The sequence below is a fragment of the Phoxinus phoxinus genome (genome assembly GCF_949152265.1).
Source record: "Phoxinus phoxinus genome assembly, chromosome: 18".
Lineage (NCBI taxonomy): Eukaryota > Metazoa > Chordata > Actinopteri > Cypriniformes > Leuciscidae > Phoxinus > Phoxinus phoxinus.
Window position 1 is genome coordinate 4,928,712 of NC_136893.1, and position 21,419 is coordinate 4,950,130.

A 21,419-nucleotide genomic window follows, 5' to 3' on the forward strand; every position below is an offset into this window, starting at 1 on the left:
TGTCCCATATATTTGGGCCTAAATGATTTGTCTTGTACGTGACCTCCCTTGTCCCGTTTATTGACTACGCTGATCTAGCCACTAACTAATGCTGGTACACACCAAAAGATTTTTTATATCTCATAAGATTTTCAAAATGTCCTAGATTTAACCGGTTTTCTCCCAGAGTCTCAACTGTGAACACAGGAAATCTCGTGAAATCTCGCGAGACTTCAGAATAAGCATGGCGGACGATATGCAGGAAGAAATTATATAATGATTTAAATATTTGTGCTGTTGCCACAAATCAACAAGCTGATCCTCCATCTCTGCTGTCCACATCAATTTCACTTTGTGTTGCGCCCATAGACAGTATATAAACTGGACACAGCGACCCCGTAGGTTTCAACGGAGAAAAGTGAAGTCAATTAGAAGCACTCACTTCCTGATGGTTGAGCGTAGTGCGCCGGCTCAAACTGAGCTTGACGACGTAGATGTGACGTGAGCGACCTGTCTGACAGCTGTCAGTCTTCTAGTAGCTGTGCCGAGAGAAATCTGAATCATTCCCTTCCCAATCTCTCAGAGACGTTAGCATTAGCTGTCCATGAGCAGCAGGAGCAACTTTATCACTCTCTATGGGCTTCTCTTTATCGGACTTTATGCCTCCACATCCCCCCGATTGCTTGCGAGCTTCTCCGCCGGTCTATACGGTAATTTCTCGACTGTGCGACAGAAGAAATAAATAATGGACAAATTGAGTCTTTAAACGCCTCCGATGTAAAGTTATTCGCGGTCAAAGTTACGCCAAAATGAATGGGAGTCAATGGAATGCTAACAGCGGGTGATGCCTGCTAGCCAATGGCGGCCCCCGGGGAAGCTTCAGTTTCCGGCGGATGGATTAGCCCCTTGGTTGCGCCATGACTGTGTTTGTTATGCTTCCGTCTTCCATCATCTCGCTTTCTGATTGGATATTGTTTCGTTTCACGTGATAATCTCCACAGAGTGCATGCGTTTGTCCTCGGGGTTCCCCCCACACATCAGGATTTCTGATCGTAAATATTCAATATGTTGAATATTTACGATTCTGATCGGGATGGTTCTGACGTTCTTCCGAGGAGGTTCGGACACTCTTAACACACTTCACACCAAGGGAAAATCTGATAAGATAATCTATAGAACCATCAAGATAATCAGGACATAGCTAGGATTGTCGGAATGGGGGAAATTCGTCCCCAAAATCAGCCCGATTATCTTTTGGTGTGTACCCAGCATAAGGGGCTTCACATATGTTGCGTCTTTTGCACACAAAATAAAGTTTAAAATAAAGTTTTTTAAATAAAAACTTTTTTAAATAAATTGTATTAGTTTGTTATTGTAAACAACAACAGAAAAAAGATGGCAGTGATAAACTAAATGAACAATAAATTATAATATTTGCAAATAAACTAAAAATACAATATACATTAGTTATTTTAATTATTGAATGATTAAGTAATAATCACTCAGTAATTGAAATATTTATAGCATTTTATAGTAGCCTATTTGATTTTGGCCATTATATAAAATTAAGTTAATTAACCAATTACTTTTTAAATAATTAAAATAATTTATTAAGTGATTTATTAATTCTGTTTTTATTTATTTACATGTATTTCTCTATTCTCTAGGATTGCTAAATCATCAACACAAATAACAGAAACAACTGAAATTTGTTTGTTTTTTATTAAACAAATAGTATCATTAAACAAACAGCAAAAAAGTTCCCATAATATCAATTAAAAATACAAAATTAAATGATTAATGCAAAAATGCACACATACATTTTCACAGTAAACACAAACACTAAGAGCCCACATTGTGCAGGGACTGTATCGCGCTGCTCACAGTGTGTCGAATCTGACCACATGCTAAGAGGGGCTTCAGCTGCGCTCATGGTCCAGTGACGGGCAGGTTTACTGCCTACATTAAAACTAAGACCCTGAGCTTAAAAGACACACACAGCAAAGAGCTGCCAAAAGCCTCCAAAAGTGCCAACCCTAAGTAAACAGGCAGAGATAAGCCCAGCACTGCTAGCTCAGGACCACCACAACCATCTTTAGCTTTCTCTCCTCAATAATAAACGGTGACAATTGTGGACGCCCTTAAACCTGCCAATTAACAGCAGACTGACAGAACACACACTGCCTCCTTTAGCTCTAGTGTTCAGTTTTAACCTCGGTTAATTAAGTGCATCTATTTAAAGTGCACTTTTTCTATTTGGTATTTTTAGTGTGAACACATCACTCAGTATACAACAAAACGGTATAGAATAGTGCATAAGTATGTGAATTGGCACGTACCTTATGACCGGTTTTTCTTTCTTTTTTTTGGATGTGTGAATGGTGAAGTTGAGCGCATTGCATTATGGGATTTACTACCTGTATACACTGTAGGAAGTGCTCAGTTGACTTAAAGGATTAGTTCACTTTCAAAAAATGTTTTGCTGATAATTTACTCACCCCGATGTCATCCAAGATGTCCATGTCTTTCTTTCTTCAGTCGAAAATAAATTGAGGTTTTTGAGGAAAACATTCCAGGATTTTTCTACACAGAATGGACTTCAATGGCAAACATCTATCCCAATGTTCAAAAGAAGGTTCAAATGTCCGTCTCAATGCAGCTTCAAAGTCTTTACACGATCCCACTCGAGAAATAAGGGTCTAGCGAAACAATCTGTCATTTTCAAAAAAATGTTTTCATTTATATACTTTTTAACCACAATTGTCCATCTTGTGTTGGTCTGCGACGTGCCATGCATTACGTAATCACGTTGGAAAGGTCAAGTTCACGTCATCCAAGTTATTTGTCTGTGTACTCCGGTTCAAAAAGGTAGGGAAGGGCGAAAAACTCCATCTCATTTTCTCCTCCAACTTCAAAATCGTCCGACATCTTTGTTTTTATATTTTTTCGTGACCTTTCCAACGTGATATATACATTTTAAAAGTATATACATTTTAATTTTTTTTTTTAAATTACTGATCGTTTGGCTAGATAAGAACCCTTATTTCTCGACTGGGATCGTGACGAGACTTTGAAGCTGCATTGAGACGGACATTTGAACCTTCTTTTGAACATTGGGATAGATGGTTGCAATTGCAAGTCTATTCTGTGTAGAAAAATCCTGGAATGTTTTCCTCAAAAACCTCAATTTCTTTTCGACTGAAGAAAGAAAGACATGGACATCTTGGATGACATCGGGGTGAGTACATTTTCAGCAAACGTCTTTTTGAAAGTGAACTAATCCCATAATGCAATGCGCTCAACTTCACCATTAATCATTCACATCCAAAGAAAAAAAAGAAAAACAGGTCATAAGGTACGTGCCAATTCACATACTTATAAACTATTCTATACCGTTTTGTTGTATACTGAGCGATGTGTTCACAGTCACACTAAAAATACCAAATAGAAAAAGTGCACTTTAAATAGATGCACTTAATTAACCGAAAAAATTACTTGTGCATGTTCATGCAATCAATCATGCGATTCTGATGTTGAATGACATTACACAACGATTGGGTAGACGTGTAGATCTAGTGCGTCATTTGGGGTACAAATATAGCCACCTTGCGGAGAACACACACTTGCGAAACACACTGCGACTAGTCAAACTAAATAACTGCAATGACCACCAACCAATGAAACTGCGAGAAAACGAAAGAGCGCAAGAGAAGGCCAAGACAGTGGGAAGTGTGAAACATCAGAAACTTCTGCCCACGTCTCCTCAACCACTGTCTCGTCCATATTTAGCAAGTCTGTGCAATTCAGTGCAAAAACCATGACAAGCTCTTATTGCTCATTGACATGTTGTCAGCGGTGACTTTACCACGGCTACAGGGTGTTATTAGGCACAACGTGAAGCAACGGCAACAGCAATTTTTTGAAAGATGCCAAAGTGCACTAGAAGTGAAATTTAATGGAATAAACAACTCTTCCACCAAATAATATACTGCATTACTGCATCTAATCACGGGCTGTATCGCGACTGTCATTAATACAGAATGTGCAGTCACAGGTTGAGCAAGAATTTGTATTCATTACACATTTGAAAATGTGTCAAAATTGATAATACATTTCACATATTCATAGAGATAAAATAAATATCTTGCTTAAAATGGCCATATTGATGATAAAATTGGTGTGTCAAAATATGTTGTTGCAAATGCATTGAAATCTTCTTGCCATATTATGTGGTTAGTAATTATCAAACACTATTGACGACAAGAAAAAAAAGAAGAAGAAAAAAACACTCACTGCTCTTGGCTGAAATATTTAGTAGCATTAATAAACAATCATATATGTGATCCTGGATCACAAAACCAGTCACGAGTCGCACGAGTATATTTGTGGCAATAGTCAAAAATACATTGTATGGGTCAAAATTATAGATTTTTCTTTTATGCCAAAAATCATTAGGATATTAAGTAAAGATCATGTTCCATGAAGATATTTTGTAAATTTCCTACCATAAATATATAAAACATGTATTTTTGTGAGTGAATGCAGCAATCGTGAACATAAATGCACAACTTTAAAGGAGATTTTCTCAATGTTTAGATTTTTTTGCACCATCAGATTCCAGATTTTCAAATAGTTGTATCTCGACCAAATATTGTCCTATCCTACAAACTATACATCAATGGAAAGCTTATTTTTTCAGCTTTCATGTGATGTATAACTCTCAATTTTAAAAAAATTGACCCATGTGACTGGTTTTGTGGTCCAGGGACACATATGAGTTAGGCCTAATGTAAAAACAAATTAATTTAGTATTTTAATAAGTGCAACTAAAACTAAACTTAAAAATAATTCCGTTACATTGAAATAAAGCTGAAATATAATCAAATAAAAATATTAGATGCAAAAACTTGAACTTTTAAAAACTTGAATAAAAACTACTGAACTCAAATAAGTTGAAGCACTAAAATTAGAAAACTGGAATACAAATAAATGAAAGCTAAACAAAACTGTATTTAACTAATTAAACTAATAAAAATGACAAAAACAAACTAAAATGGGGAAAAAAAGTTCTTTTAAAATATTAATAAATACTATAATAGTATATAAATTAACACATGTGGCAAATCAGAAATGTTTTTGCACTTTGTCAAAAATGAACAGTGATGATGAGTTTGAAAGGATAAAAAGATGCAACTCTGCAAAAGATGAGAAAGTATGTTTATTATGCAAATTCTACAAAGTAGCCTAGTCTATACGTCCTTAACCACACACACACAAAACATTTTTTACTGATTTTTTTTAAATATATTTCTAAAACGATTTTAGAAATATATTCCATATTAATGATTTTCCCATGACTTTAATGTACTGTATGTCTGTATGTATGTAATCTGCCTAACATATCTGGTGTGCGACTGCTTTACAAATAATGGAACTTAACAAGTTGTTAACAAGGTAATGCTGCACACTCAAATAAACTGAAGCCATTTCCCTCAGTTTGAATAGAGCATCTCTAGTACAGCAGAAGCATGTGATTTGAGACACCATCTTTATCCTCAATCTGTATTTCCGCATCCCATTTTCTCTGGGTTTTTTTCACCTCCTCTCAAATCTGTTATATAAATCTCCTAATCATCTGCTCTCAGAGTTGTGCTTTAATTGCTCAACTGCAGTCATCTGTACACCAACATGTTTCACTGTGGGAATTAAATGAATCCAATCCGTAAAAAAACAAAAACAAATTTAGAGACAGAAGAAAAAAAAATGGTAAAAAAAGAATGAAATTTGGGAAATGATCTCTGATGAGTTTCCCAGCAGGAAAAGCCCCTCCCCGCTTCTCATTTTCTTTCATTGTACTCTCTTCTCCTTGATCTATCCAATTTTTCCTCTTTTTGATTCTCCAATGTCCAAATTTGTTCTTTCAGAAACACCACATGCACTTCTCTCCTATGCGTGATTCCTCCACTAATGGGTTCAAAGGAGGAAAAATGCACACATCACATAAATACCTAAACACATTCACGCACACACTCGACTTCTCATTAATAAATACAGACCTCAAGGTCCTTGGGAAAATAAAATACTGAATAGATGCTTCTAATATGCGTCTCTACTCTTGAAGAATACTGTAACTTCTAAATGGACCTAAGTGGCCTCTGTGTTTGTAAAAGCCATGATGGGTATAAATCTCTTAAAGGTGAAGTGTGTTATTCTCTGCACAGCTTGTATAGATTGGACAAAACAGATATGTGACAATACCTAACAGATATGTGACAATACCATTAATTAAAATAGTTGATAATAAGAATAATGCTTAATATGTCTGTGAAAATCAAGCTTTTAATGTTGTTTATATGTAGCCTGGTCTTACAAGACTCTTGTACATTTCATTTGTACAGAGAGTCTGGCCTCTCTCCATTGACAAGCGTTAACTTCCTTGTAGGCGGGTACTCTGTTGAAGTTTAAAACTATTGGATCTGCCCAGAGCCACTCTGGATCTGCCATAACCAATAGCTAACGTTTGGTCGTGACGAAACTTCAACTCAAACTAGCGCACGACCTCAACGTCATCGTTCTCAGCCACTCCCTCTGTTCGCTGATTGGACCGGTAAAGAATTGGCCCGGAGAAAACCAGCGAATATACCGCAAGCCCAGACGATGTACTGAAGAAAAATGAAAATTGAGCGGAAGTATGAAGGAGGGCGGAGCCAGGCTAGTTTATATGTCTATGTGGTGTTATTAATATGCTAATTCATAAGTCAACACCATTGCTGAGTATTTTCTCCTTAAAACTGCAGTGAACCAAAGACCGTCTCAAAAACACGGTTTGAAATCGCTGGTGATTCTGACGTCACAAACTACCTTGTAACCAATCAGATCAATGTGTGATCGACAACGAGTGGATCACTGAGCTGAGTGAGTGAGTGGAGGCGGGGCTCATTTGCATATTCAGGGGACTTCAATGGTTTTGATGGACATTCTGTGTAATGTTGCACTTACATGTCAACTAACTCTCATTAATCTGTTTAATATCTGCTAACACTCATTATGATGGTCCACAACAGACAATAAGTCATAAGTCAAGTTGCATGTCAACTTTTTGTCTAACCCTTTAATCTACTAACCCTAACTCTACTCATACTCAACTAATACTCTAATGAGAATGAATTGCAATGTAGGTGCAATGTTACTTATAGTCAACAGAATGTCAAGAGGGTCCCGTCAAAATAGTGTAACCAAAGTTTTTCATTTCAGTGTCGTGCAAACGCCTCATAAAAGCCTTTTAAATTGCATGGCATCTAACACAGCCTATGTCATGTCGAACAACCCACCGATTCAATTGCTTTTACTACAACTCCAATAGGAAAGTTCCTAGTTCATACATCAAAGTCAGTGCTTGTGTTTCGACTCTTAGCAGTGGAATGGTCAACTTGAGTTTTTTTCTCTGAGACAGCTGCCCTCCATTCAGCCATAAGTGATTCACAATGCAGTTCTCTGGGTCGTACACAGGTAAACGGTGCATCGTGATGAACAACAACAGTGACAACAGCGTGTCCTGGCCCATCGGATAAACATTTACTAGGATACAGTGTCAGCACAGGGACAGGCAGAGAAGCGGATGCAACATTTATGAGGTGCGCTCTCTTGATCTCGTGTTGGTTTAGCGCCAGACTCTTTAAAGCCTTGTGTTCTGTATAAGCAGCTGGCAAACTTGCTCAGTGTGCATCGCAGCTAATGCGACCTATACAGCGCAGCTCATTACCGCAGAGCGCGTGCGAGCATCTGTGTTTTTTAGTGCATGTGTCTGTGCATGTGTTACTAAATGTGACCACCGAGCATGTAATTGCGTTTTGCAGTTTTTTTTTCTGGTGACATCTAATAATTACTGTCAAAATCCTGCGTTTAACAAACTCTGAGGCAATGCAATAAGCCTTGATTTATTCATAAAAGAACCTCCCAAATTGACCTGCTTAGCAACAAGGAGAGTGTTACCATGTTTGCAAGATTAAAACGTCTTGAAAAAAATCGACAGAACCTTAAAGGGATACGAATTGTGTCATCATTTACCAATACCTTCAAGTCGTTCAAAACCTACATGCATTGGCCACAATTTTCTTTGAAAACACGGATGGACAATAAAATAAAATTGTCAAAATATCTTCTTAGGCTTGGAACAACATAAGGATGTCCAGAAATTATCATTTTGAGTGAACTATGCATTTTTAATACTTCCTATCACAATTTCTACCTAAACCTCTTATGAGAAGACTTTTCTCTTTGGCTTATGCCACCAAGCCCTTTTATGATTCACATTGAATACCTTGTTTCACTCAATATGTTGCATTAAAGAAGTAAAAATTGTTGCAAACACCGTTTCATCAAATGAAGTACTAAATTTGCATGCAAGCACAACAATCAAATGTTCACCTTACCCGTCCAATCAGCACCGGTTCTGGTCCACTATATTCCTCTATCACAAAAAACTGGTTCCATATCCAGCTTCTCCGGCTCCGGGGTTGTGGGGGCATCTCACCCAGATTTGGTCCAGTAACGGTCCTGTGGATATCACCACTGCTCTCTGCTTCTTGGCTGCCAATCATTAGAGTTTGTACTTCCTGTGTGCTGTTTTTTAACCCAGAAGGAGGCGTCAGCCGGATCCCGCTGGCGTCTGATAGAGTAGATCTGTCAGGTCCTTTTTCTCCAGGTTCAGGTTCAGTTTCCTCTACTGCAGGAGTTAGATCAGCGGGAACGAAGCCATCTTGAGATATTCTAGATATGTTGGAGTTCTGGTCAAGAGGTGATACTGTTGTCTTAGTGATTTCTGGGATATATTTGGAATTGGGATCAAATTTATTCCGAATATGGGGAGTAGAATCTGTGTTCACACTTGCATCAGACAACAAAACTGGAGTCAATGTGATTTCAAATCCAGTTTTTGCAATTTCTTCAATCTTTGTGTGATGCAATCCTGATACTGAGTCGATAGTGTTGCTTTTTGGCAAATCATCCTCATTTTTATGTGCTAATCTCAAGCGTGGTGTTCCTGGTTTGTTGGCAAATGGCATCTCACTTTGCCCTTCCTCCACGTCTAGACTCTCTACCTGACTGTCTTTCCTTGCAGTTTGCAAATGCTCCTCACTTTTCCATTTTCTCAGACGAGCACTACTTTCCCCGAGCTCCAAGCACATGCACAGAAAGAGCAACGCAGCCCAGATACTGCCACTCATCTTGCCTCACTTCGTTATTAGTCACAGTGTTTGCCACGGGGGGAAGAACAATAAGATCGACCTTCACTCACGCTCTGTCTCGCTGAGTGGGCGGCTGCTCCATTCATCTCCTCTTCTCAGTTCCTTATTCTTCATGAGGCTCAGTGGTCATTTAGCATCTCATCCGTTTTTTTGTGGATTACATTTCTCTCTTTGGGTCGGGTTAAACACAGAGGGCGATTCCCATGGTTTGGGTGTGATCGGGCAAACCTGTTCAAAGAGATAAGAGGATGAGAATCAGTGCTGATCATGAGTAAAGTTAATTGGGATTTGCTGTTGGGATTACTGGAAAACGAGCACAGTTTCAATTAGGTGACAGTTTGGGTCTCTGCAGGATCATGGGTACAGAAACGTGCATGACTAGCCAAGGTTCATAAAACTTTCAATCTCTTAAAATCTGGGACTGCTCCAAAGAAGACTTCCAAAGCACACAATGAATACAGAAGCTGAGCGGTTAGTTTCCATTACTTCCTCAAAATGAGGTTGAGTTGACGATTTCAAAGTCTTTTAGAGCATTCAATCATTATAATGTTTTATTTTTGTCACATCCTGATATCCAACACTTGATTTAAGGATATGCCATGCTATTAAAAGGAAAATGGAAAAAAAGCAGACAGCTTCTAAACATGTTCAAAATAAATTACAATCATGCATCTTTTATGCAACAGCTTTAGAAGCAAAAACCAATATTGCAATATTCCTTAAACTGCCCTTGGCCATCTCACAAACTTTATGCTCGTGAAATATAATTACTGGCTTGCATTTTAGGTGGCTAAGCACTTTGAAACAGTCAATCACTCGGGTCTTGAAAACGTGTTGATTTGCGTGATTGAGCATTTTACAGGGCTGTTTCTAACTGTACGGACGAGGTTATTTCCATCCACATTAACAGTCAACCATTTCAAATTCTGGCACCAAACCACGTCCTCATTCACTTTTATGCGGCACATTTTTAGAGGCACATGGAGGCTCTAAACTGCATTACAGCTCGACTATTTCACCAAGCAATACCGACTCGATCTTTAAACGAGGCTATTTGTCACTAACTGTCCTTTTAAAATATCAAAGCGTAAACCTGACTCAAGTATTTTATAATAATCAAGCTGTACAGCAGCTGTCTGACTCCAACTGAATATTCTAGCTTCACCACCCTTGTGAATAGCATACTTTTAAAAAGAACACTTACTACAGAAAAATGTAATATAATATGTTTATAAGACAACGATATGCTTAAAACGGACAAGATTTTCCTTTGAGTTTATTGTCAAAACAAACCCCATTCACACGGATCCGCGTAAACGATTAAAAAACGCAGTATTCTGCTACCAGGCCATTGGATGGCGATGAAACACTAAGACTGAACACGTAATACGCAAGTGCATGGCGGCATCGTCTTTAGAGATTTGAGTTTTTGTTGATTACACGGAGACCGGTTTCAAAAACGTGCACTTTGAAACTCGTTTTCAAAAGTTAGCGGTTTCAGGCACTCAAAACGCTGGTGTTGTGTAAACGAATGGCCAAAACGCATACAAAGTTTTAAGTTTTTAGTTGAAAACGGTGTCGTGTAAAAAGCCCCTTAATTGCATGTAAATTTAAATTAAATGAAAATGTATTATAATGCAATTTTATATTTATTTCTACTATCTTTGAAATATGGTTAGCATTTATGTAAACTAAAATATCTTAAATGTCATTTCTACTGAAACGTGTATGTCATGTATTTAAAAATATCCGTAAATAGACATTTCTAATGAAGAAGCAGCAATTTAGTTCATTTACAATTAACTTTCAATGTAATATCGAATAACACACTAGCTAAACTACTTTACATGCGCTTTAGTATGTTAGTCAACAGAAGATTTATACAACAGTGATTTAAAATGTACTTTAAAGTAAAAAAAAACTGTATTTGACATTATTACAAAGTTAACGTTTTAAAAGTGCACTTGAGTGTGTAAAGAAACATGGTCATGAAAATGAACTCTCTTAGGCCTATCTTAACTGGCCTTTGATTTCATTAATACCATATGTGACCCTGGACCACGAAACCAGTCTTATGGGTCTTTTATTTATTTATTGAGATGTATACATTACCTGACAGCGGAATAAATAAGATTCCATTGATGTATGGTTTGTTAGGATAGGACAATATTTGGCCAAGATACAACTATTTGAAAATCTGGAATCTGAGGATGCAAAAAAATCAAATTAATAAGAAAATGGTCTTTAAAGTTGTGCATTGTTCGCGGTTGTGCTGCATCCACTCACAAAAACATATTTTATATGTATTTATGGTAGGAAGTTTACAAAATATCTTCATGTTTTATGATCTTTACTTAATATCCGAATGATTTTTGGCATAAAAGAAAAATCGATAATTTTGACCCATACATGTTTTGTTGGCTATTGCCACAAATAAACCAGTGCGACTTATGACTGGTTTTGTGGTCCAGGGTCACATAATCTGCTATTTTATTAATATATAAATGTATTATTTTGAAATACACTAATACAGGTATACATTAAGGGCACTTTTTAAAATATTTGACCATATTCCCGCTTTACTGCATCTAATATATTTTACCCGTGTTGGTAATTGTAATTTTTTCACTTTCTCTCAAATCCTGCTGCGCTCTAAACACTCAGACAGCTTTCCCTAAACAGATTAAAAGCAGGAGAGAAATAGCCTGAACCAGTCAACCCTGTAGCTCTCCTCACACATTTACACATCCATCGGGTTTCCTGCGAGACAGAAGATAAGAGCACAAGTTTAGCAAATGCAATCATATGGCCATGGCACTGGAGCTAAATTTAAGAGCTGTTATTTTCTATCCCTGATTATCTAATGAGTCTCATTACAACAAAAAGGAAAGAAAAGAGGCTAAATCCATCTTCAAATGCCTTGCTTACAGTACTTAGCGTGTCTCAGGAAAACAATACGGTCACGTTGAACTCGGCTCATCTCTCAGGAGACCGCGGCGGTGGAAGTAATCTCTGATCAATGATTCAGACGGAAACCACAAATGTCAGCTTTCACAATCTGGACTGTCTCCGAGCTCAGGCTATGGTTGGAGAGCTGAGACTCAGGCTACATCCAAACTTTCAATTATCAGAGTTGTGTGACTCGTGAACCTCCATGTTTGCACAGATGTGACATTTTGTAATTGTGTTTCTTTACAACCGGGAGCAACCCATAGAAAAGTCGAGAGAGGAAACTGTGAAAAAAAAATTTGATTTGAACATTTACTGAACAAAATGTGCAGCGCTTGTCAGTGCAAAATATCTATTGCTGATCTATTGCTGGTGCTCATGAAACATTTTATTACTATTACCAATGTTGAAAACAGTTGTGCTGCTTCATATTTTTGTGGAACCGGTGATATTTTTTTTCCAAAATTCTTTCATGAATAGAAAAAAAGGCATTTAAAAAAAATAAAAATTCTGTCACTTTTGATCAATTTAATGTGCCCTTGCTGAATTAAAGTATTTTTCAAGCCCAAACGTTTTGAATGGTGGTGTTTCACAGTTTTACACAAAAATATTAGGCAGCAAAAACTGAAGAAAAAATAAAATAAAAAGCGGAGCCCTACACATGACACGCGGGGAAAAAAATATGTATATCGGGGCCACAAATTAACAATTTACTAATACAGTTCATCAGCACATTTTACTAATTCGTTTTCACGTTTTAAGTAAATTGTACACATGATATAATTCATTAATTACCTCGTTTTACTAAATCATGCTTACAATATAATAATTTGTTCCATTTTAGTTCAATCGAAACGAGAGAAAAAATTTGTACAACGTTGCCAGATTTACTAAACCGAGGGAACAAACGTTTGTGCACACGATTTACTAAAACATGAGAACAATGATGGAGTAATGTGGCAGGAATAAATGACATATTAAAATATAATCAATCAGAAAACCATTTTTTTTTTTAAATAAATGCAGCCTTGGTGAACAGAAGAGACTTCTTTTGCAAAAAAAAAAATAATAAAAAAAAAAAATCACAATTTTGACCAGTAGTGCACAGTTAGGGGTTTGTTCGAGTGACTATCCCTAAGTATAAGCAATAATAATAATAATTCTTACATTATAGATTTTCTGATTTAGGAGCTCAACCCAAAACTTTTGTACAGATTCTTCTCAGGAAGAATATAAAGACAGAACCTAGAGCAGGACAAGCGCATTAGACCTTGACTAAGATTGGTTTTCGATCGCAGTTGAATTGCCATTTAGTTGAAACTCTGCAATGTCCGAGATGAGAAAAGCTTTTGCACCAAGCCGCAGCATTCACACTTGAGTCCACGACACCCCGAAGTACATTAACTTTAATTTATTCTGAAGCACTCCCAAGCCCAGACTGAATAAAACATACGCGATATGTACAGTACAAATCCCCGTGACAGACTTCTTGCCCTGGGTCTTTGTTCACCTCGTAAGAGCTTGTACCATCGGCCATGAAACGCATCATTAATAGAAAGCAATAAAGTGTCTGTTCGGGCCGCCGCCTCCCCGGCTGTGGATCAATATTGTTTCCACACATCAGCGGCGGTGACAGCAACTGTATCGCGGGAGAAAGTAATAGAGACAGGTGGAAGTGGGTGGGCTGAAAATGGCTGGAATGAAACGCCAAGGCCAAACTTATGCAACTAAATCCAATTAATCAGCAGACTTTGATGGACGTGACAGCAAACAAACAAATAAAGATCAGAACAAACTCATCCGTGTGTCACTGTGTGTTCAGTTAATGCTGAGAAATAAGCGCTTGTGTTAGGCCTGCAACATTTCTGCTTCATTACATCTGAATACATCATATTCCAGCTCTACTAAATTAAGCATTTTACTCCGATTTAGCTCTAATACATCAAGCATTTTACCATATTTCTGCTTTAATATACTGCATGTCAAGAATATTTCCAATCATGTTGCATATTACATCTTGAGAATCTTAGCTTTGCTATGCTACCATGATATTTTACAGCTTTACCACATCTCCATATGTATCTCTGTATTACAATATTTTGGCTTTGGGACATCTCAAGTATTTTACCATATTCCAGCTTTACATGTTAAGTATTTTACTATGTTTCAGATTTATCAAGCACTTTACCATAATCCAGCTTTATCACATCATATGAAGTATATTTTACCATATTAAAGCTTTACATGTTAAGTATTTTACTATATTTCAGATTTACTATTTCAAACATTTGACCATATTCCAGTTTTACTACATCTCAAGTATTTTACCATATTTCACCTTGACAACATCTGAAGTATTTTCCATATTTCGCCTTGACAACATCTGAAGTATTTTCCATATTTCACCTTGACAACATCTCAAGTATTTTCCATATTTCGCCTTGACAACATCCTAAGTATTTTCCATATTTCTTTATCTATCGGATTTGAGTTTTACTACTTTTACTACCATTTTACAATATTTTAGCTTTTCTATATTTTAGGTATTTTACCATATTCCAGTAGATGTATTACTACTTTCTGGCTTTACTACATCAGGGCACTTTACCACATTCCAGTTACATTTTAAATATTTAACAATAACTGCAGTATTTTACCATATTTCACTTTACTTATCTATTTTATCACATTCTGGGTTTATTATTTGACCAACTTTCTCGCTTTACTTAATTTTAAGTAGCCTATATTTAACCGTATTCAAGCTTTACAACATCAAATATTTTGCCATATTAAATCCTTACTGCATTTCAAAAATGTCAAAAAAAATTCAAGCTTCACTATAACAAACGTATTTAGCAACATCGAACTATAGCTACAGTTCTTTCTTTTACAAAGCCTTACTCGCGTAACTAGAGGAATTAATCAACAGCCTCAGACGGAAGTGACAGAACAAATGAATAAAGCTTTTGACAAACTATGTTTTTCCTTGTCAGTGTGTTTCCAGTTAATGCTTGCTGAGCAACAGGGAATTGTGTCAGTCCCTCTGAGCTGATAATATTGTTTCTGACTGTCAGAGGTTGCTTTGTATTCATGAGCGCTACACCGGCTATAAGGCCTTTTTACGTGCCATCGAATTCTTTATATGAGCTAGCATTTTTTATGATTAGCATGAGACCTGATTTTGAATCACATTTCCCACTGTGAGGAACCAAAACACAGCAGAATCCGCAGCAACTTCAAGATTCTTCCTCTAAAGTGTTGCTCTACTGGGCCGAGAATTCAATGCGGTTCTTGTCATGGGTCCAAATTGGATCTACTGACTTAAGACCCCTCGGGCCAAGCATCTTGAGGAGTGCGAATCAGAAACATCTCCTTGAGCTGATAAATTGAAGCCATAAATGGCATAATTAATTCCTGTGTTCTGCACCCATACATTTAACGATCTGGCGTTCGTTAGCATTAGAGTCAGGTCCCAGCCATTGATCTTAAAAGCCCCAAGCCATGATGGAGCCTGTCACCAACATAACGAGACTTAAGAACTATAATTACCAGACATTTCTCTTCCTCAATCCTCCTTCCCATCTCCCTCATCCATCCATCATTCTCCCACAATAACGCTCTTAAAGGTGATACTATATTCAGAAAATACACTGCCAGTTTGAGGTTAGTAAGAATGTCTTTTAAGAAATGTGTCATTTTATCCAGCAAGGATGCATTAAATTGAGTAAAAAATGACAGTAAAGACTTTTATAATGTTACAAAAGATTTCTATTTCAAATAAATGCTGTTCTCTTTCTATTCACCAAAGAATCCTGAAAAAATGTATCACGGTTTCCACACACACACACAAAAAAAATGAAGTAGCAAGTTTTCAACATAAGAGATGTTTCTTAAGCAGAAAATCAGCATATTAGAATGATTTCTGAATGACCATGTGACACTAAAGACTGGAGTAATGATGCTGAAAATTCAGCTTTGATCACAGAATTATTTTTTTTTATACATATATGAATATTTCACAATATTACTGCATGTTTTCACTGTGTTGTAATCAAGAATACGATAATTAAAGTTAACATTTGAAAGGTAATGTATTATCAGTATGCAAGTATTACATTCCGAACATACTTTTCAAGGTCTTTTTTAGATTCTCAGACACTTTTCAGAATAAAACACAATATATAGAATCAACAATTTTACTTTTCAAGGTCTTTTAAACTTGTAAGCTGAGGAAGTGAGAGATATGCCTGACAAATTTTACGCATAGTAAATAATTTGCATTTGTGCTGCTTTATTAACACTTAGTTTAGTATTGCCTAAACAGACCAATTCCCGCTGACTGCCAGTATATTTACCAGATCAAATGATCAAAAGCAAACCCAGCATTATTATGCTGAGCAAATATTACAGCTCTTTTACATAGGATATACACAGTGCCCCTGCTGAGTAAGACCTTCAAAAACATCTTTTGATTATGACTTAAAGATGATGTGTGAATTTTTTGGATGCTAAACTACTTCTTAACATGCAAAGTGCACTTATTCATAAGTTAATTTCCCTGAAAAGTTATTGAGCATCCCAAATTCTGGCTCAACCAATGGCACGAGTTTAAGGCGGGACTCTCTGTTTTGTCTGTCCAATGGCAGACGGGAGTGACATTTTTAATCTTTTTCTTGCTGGTACAGCATCTTGCAGCAGAAATATGGTGTTTTCTACATTAACAGCACTCATAATCAGCTGTGTATTCTGATAAATTTGTACAAGAAACATATGAAAAAATTAGAGGCCGACCGATATATCGGCGGGCCGATATTATTGGTCGATATTAGGCATTTTCCAAACTATCGGTATCGCCATTTATAATGGACGATAAATTAATATTTTTTTTAAAAATGCGGTGGTACACACACACATGTTCATGTAACATGTAAGGGTGGCGCTGCCAATAAAGCACCTAAAAGCAGTCACAAAGAACTGGCAAAAGTAATGATTATGAATAAGTCAAATATTGCAAGTAGACATTTTTTTTTCTTCTGTCAGTGTCGGCTGCAAAGATGAAGTTGATGATGCTGACTCGTGATCTTCGCAGTAGTGAACGCGCCAGAGAGAAAAATTCACATTTCATACGGATTACATACACTCTAAAAAATGCTGGGTTGTTTCAACCCAATGTTGGGTAAAATATGGACAAACCCAGCCGTTGGGTTACATTTGTACATTACATTTTTAACCCAACATTTGGGTTTTTCCATATTTTACCCAAAAGTGGGTTGAAACAACCCAGCATTTTTTTAGAGTGTAAGCACAGAGCAGTCTGTTTTCTTTCGATTTGAATTGTTCTGTCTAAAAGTAGACATTTCAATATAGATATATTTTTCAGGTCTGTGAGGCAAGTAGGTTACCTTATACGCTGAGTTTCGGTTCATTTATGAGACGAGCTCCAGTTCACGCGCCGGCGCCTCCGTGTCGTGACTATCTATTGTCTGCTATATTTACTCCTTGTTTATGAAATCCAGGCAATTTTTTGATGAAACCATTCCATTGGTTGATGAATGATTAAAATTAAGATAAAATTAATACAAAATTGCTTTCTTTTCACTCTAAAAAATGCTGGGTTGTTTCAACCCAATTTTGAGTAAAATATGGACAAACCCAAACGTTGGGTTAAAAATGTAATGTAAAAATGTAACCCAACGGCTGGGTTTGTCCATATTTTACCCAAAATTGGGTTGAAACAACCCAGCATTTTTTAGAGTGTTGTTATTGTGTTTTTGTTCAAAGGACTTTAAGTTTCATATCTTAAGTTTGTATTTTTTTAAATTTTATTTATCAGAACTTTAATATATTTTGATGTTCCTCTGTTCTGTTGTGACAATAAAATGAACAAGTTTATTTTTAAACTGCATTATATTATTTTAGTGAGGCTGAGGACTCATAAATAACTACCGGTACAAATAACTAATGTTAGGGAAAATCTGTTTATGTTTTGTTACTCGTTTCTGGATTTTAAAATAATAATAATAATAATATATATATATATATATATATATATATATCGGCCGATATAGCATAATATCAGATTTTTAAATCACCAAATATTTGTATCGGTATCGGCCTTAAAAATCCATTATCGGTTGAGCTCTAGAAAAAATATAACATATGCTCACAACTAAGGCAAGCCATCTGATTATACAGATTTCACTCACTGTATATAGGATAAACATATGAAAGGATGTGTATTGCTTAAGTCATGTTTGCATGCTTTGGTGCCTCTACTTTCTAATATAAAACCTCCACACACTGGTTTATATGTCACATATTTTTAAGTATTTTAATGTATTTAAACCTACACCATTGAACCTCTGAAATATACAGACGCACACCGCACTTTTAAAAATCCTTTTTAGCATCCTACACATTCGCAGGTCTCTACGCCACAACACAATTATAACTTGCTCAATAGCTCACTAAGCCTCATTCATTAAAATGGAAATGAGGAACGGGCCGGCCCTCTGAGTGTGTACAGCTGCTTTTTATTGATCCAAACTGGAGTGTTTACCAAAGAGATGAAAAAAAGACAACAACTTTTTGTGTATTCTATAATTCAGTCGCTCTGTGTCATATGGGAGCGCAGTAAGTGTTTTGAGCTTCTGATCATCAAACTTTGACTTGCTCTATGGCTCAATCTGTTTTTTATTCTTTTCCTCTTTCTCGTCCCATTTTTCAAGCCCTTCTCAAAGGTAAAAAAAGGGGGGATAATGTCATCTCTGCTAGAACTGCTTTTAGGATCACATTAACACTTGCTCATCAATATTAACATCAAACTTTCTTCTCCAAATGTATCTTTCCTTTTCATCTCATCTCATCGCATGCCCATTCTGATACACTTCAGTTTCGCTGAGGCCTAAAACCCTTTCCCCAACCCATTAAACTCACTTTGGCTCTTGCTATCTTTGGAAGAGAAAACTACCATGCTACTCGTACTATTCCTGTGGTATATAATTTTGCAGTATGCAAACTGCCTGAATGCACTGCATTCCCAGATGGCCTACTACATTTGCCAACATGTGCATTACAACTAGAATACACTTACAATGCACTGCATCTTCTTTCTTTACATAAAATTATACAGTATGCACAAGAACTGGGACCCAGAGACCAGAATATCATAGAGACTTGAGACACGAGATGGCTCTTTTGACTTTAACCAGCAACCACATAGCAACCACTCAGAACACCCTAGTGACCGCATAGCAACAAGTGAAAAAAATCAACACTCACAACATCAAAGCAACGCTTTGAAATCACAATGGCCAGTTTTGCATGGGCAAGATCACTCTTAAAGGGGTCATTTCCACTTTTTCAACTTTAGTTAGTGTGTAATGTTGCTGTTTGAGCATTAAAAAGTCAGCAAAGTCACAAAGCTCAAAGTTCCCTCCAAAGAGAGATATTTTATTAAACAGAATCCACTTTCCAAGAACTACAACGGACAGCTCATTTGGATTACAACGTGTTTTTTTTCCGGGCTTTGTGAAGTCATATGGTAAATCATTTAAATAAACCTTGTCCACAGAATCCCCCAAAAAGGGGACGAGGCCTGGTTGAGCTGCTGCTATGTCTAAGAGATGCTGTTTTTCCCACAACATTTCCAAAACTCATTTGTTTGACCTTCCTAAGGTTGATGAACTTCTGTTCACACTGTTCCTGAACATTAAAACCCAAACGTTTATCTGTGCGCTGCACATTTTATGGAGAACAGATTGTTTTCTGTTGCTTCTCTCGTTTTTTTTGTAAGACTGTACACCGCTCATTAAGAAAATAAAAAAATGGTTTTGTGATCGATTAATGTTTGTATTACCTTAGTTTTCCAACAAATATCACAATTAAAAGTACAGTATGAATAACGTCATTTTGAATTTATGACAATCTTATGCTGTTTCACGATTGGCCGGAATTCACCGCATGAGAACGTGTTTCGTGTTTATTCGAACACCTTCAGTTCCACTAATGCTCACAAATCAGATTTTTTATTAAAATCTATTTTCATGCAGTCACAATATTATATTGTGTCATGTTTATCAAAATAAAACTGATAAAAAACCATAGACCCCTGCTACATTGATATTTAAATACTAGCCTATAGGCTTATGTTGAACAAACAAATATTCTTGTACAAACAGACGCATTATTAAGCAGTACATAAAGCATTATAGAAACGTATCTAAATACACGTGTCTTTAGCCCTATTCGCACTGGATTAGTATTATCTGGGGACCTCGTGTGATTTAAAAATCACAGATTTTTTTTTGCCGTAAAGCAACTCTTTACATCGCGAGACCTGATATCACGCAATACTTTCTAGTCTGGCGGCCCGTTGGCTCAAAGTTGCAAGGTTGTTTTTTCCGCTCACATGTGATAGGGGGGTGCGAGACGACCACCATTCAACCCGAAAAAAGTTATACAACCATTCCAATGACTCTGAAGCTGTTCGGTTAAGGTAAAAAACATGCATAGTTCACCTTTAAGGGTATAGGGGGCACTTTTCAAACACAGCTCATATTTATATAGCTACTAATCACTTACACCTGTTCCTTGTTACATCCCTTGATATATTGTGTATTTAAACCCCAGTGTTTTGCTATGTTATTGGTCTGTTGTTTTCCTTGATGAATGTTACATGTGTGTTTGTTTTAGTTCTGGTTTTGCCTGGATTTGCTTTTGCTGTTTTTCTGCTGCACTTGGATCCAACGCTCTGTCGTTTCTGAAATAGCCACATTATAATTGCACAAATTTAAACTTTTAAACGGTGAAAGAGAGCGGTTTGCTTTGGAATTGCTTAGCTTACAAAGTGTAAAGTAAATCATTTAGCACTACCTTAAAACATAAATTTTAACTGACTGTCAGTATGAATACTAACCCGTCTTCAGGCCAAATGATCAAAAACAAACCCGGCATTATTATGGAGAGCAGATATTAGAGCTCTGTTCATTAGGGACACACAGCGTCTCCGGTGCAGAAGAACTTCTTAAAAAGTCTTTTGATTTAGATTTAATCTGTAATATGAAAACTGTGTTTAGAGCAAGTGAGAACTGCTGTTGCGGGTGAAGGTTAAAAAGAAACTTAACAGAACTAAATAAGAACTTCAAAAATACATAATTTTGAATAATAAAAATGTAGCCTATAGGTTGATTCCCTGTAAAAACCTATTTAAATAATGGCCAAAAAGAAAGATATTGGGGGGGA

At 36.6% G+C, this 21,419-nt stretch overlaps 1 protein-coding gene across 1 annotated transcript in view; it reads right to left on the bottom strand.

Moving 5' to 3' along the window:
* cdh24a (cadherin 24, type 2a) overlaps positions 1 to 21,419 on the bottom strand; it is an 81,080-nt gene that overhangs the window by 50,573 nt on the left and 9,088 nt on the right. Inside the window, exon 2 of the mRNA XM_079589622.1 lies at positions 8,412 to 9,455. Coding sequence (XP_079445748.1) covers positions 8,412 to 9,206 — 795 coding nt within the window. The 5' untranslated portion in view covers positions 9,207 to 9,455. The remainder of the gene's footprint in view (positions 1 to 8,411; positions 9,456 to 21,419) is intronic.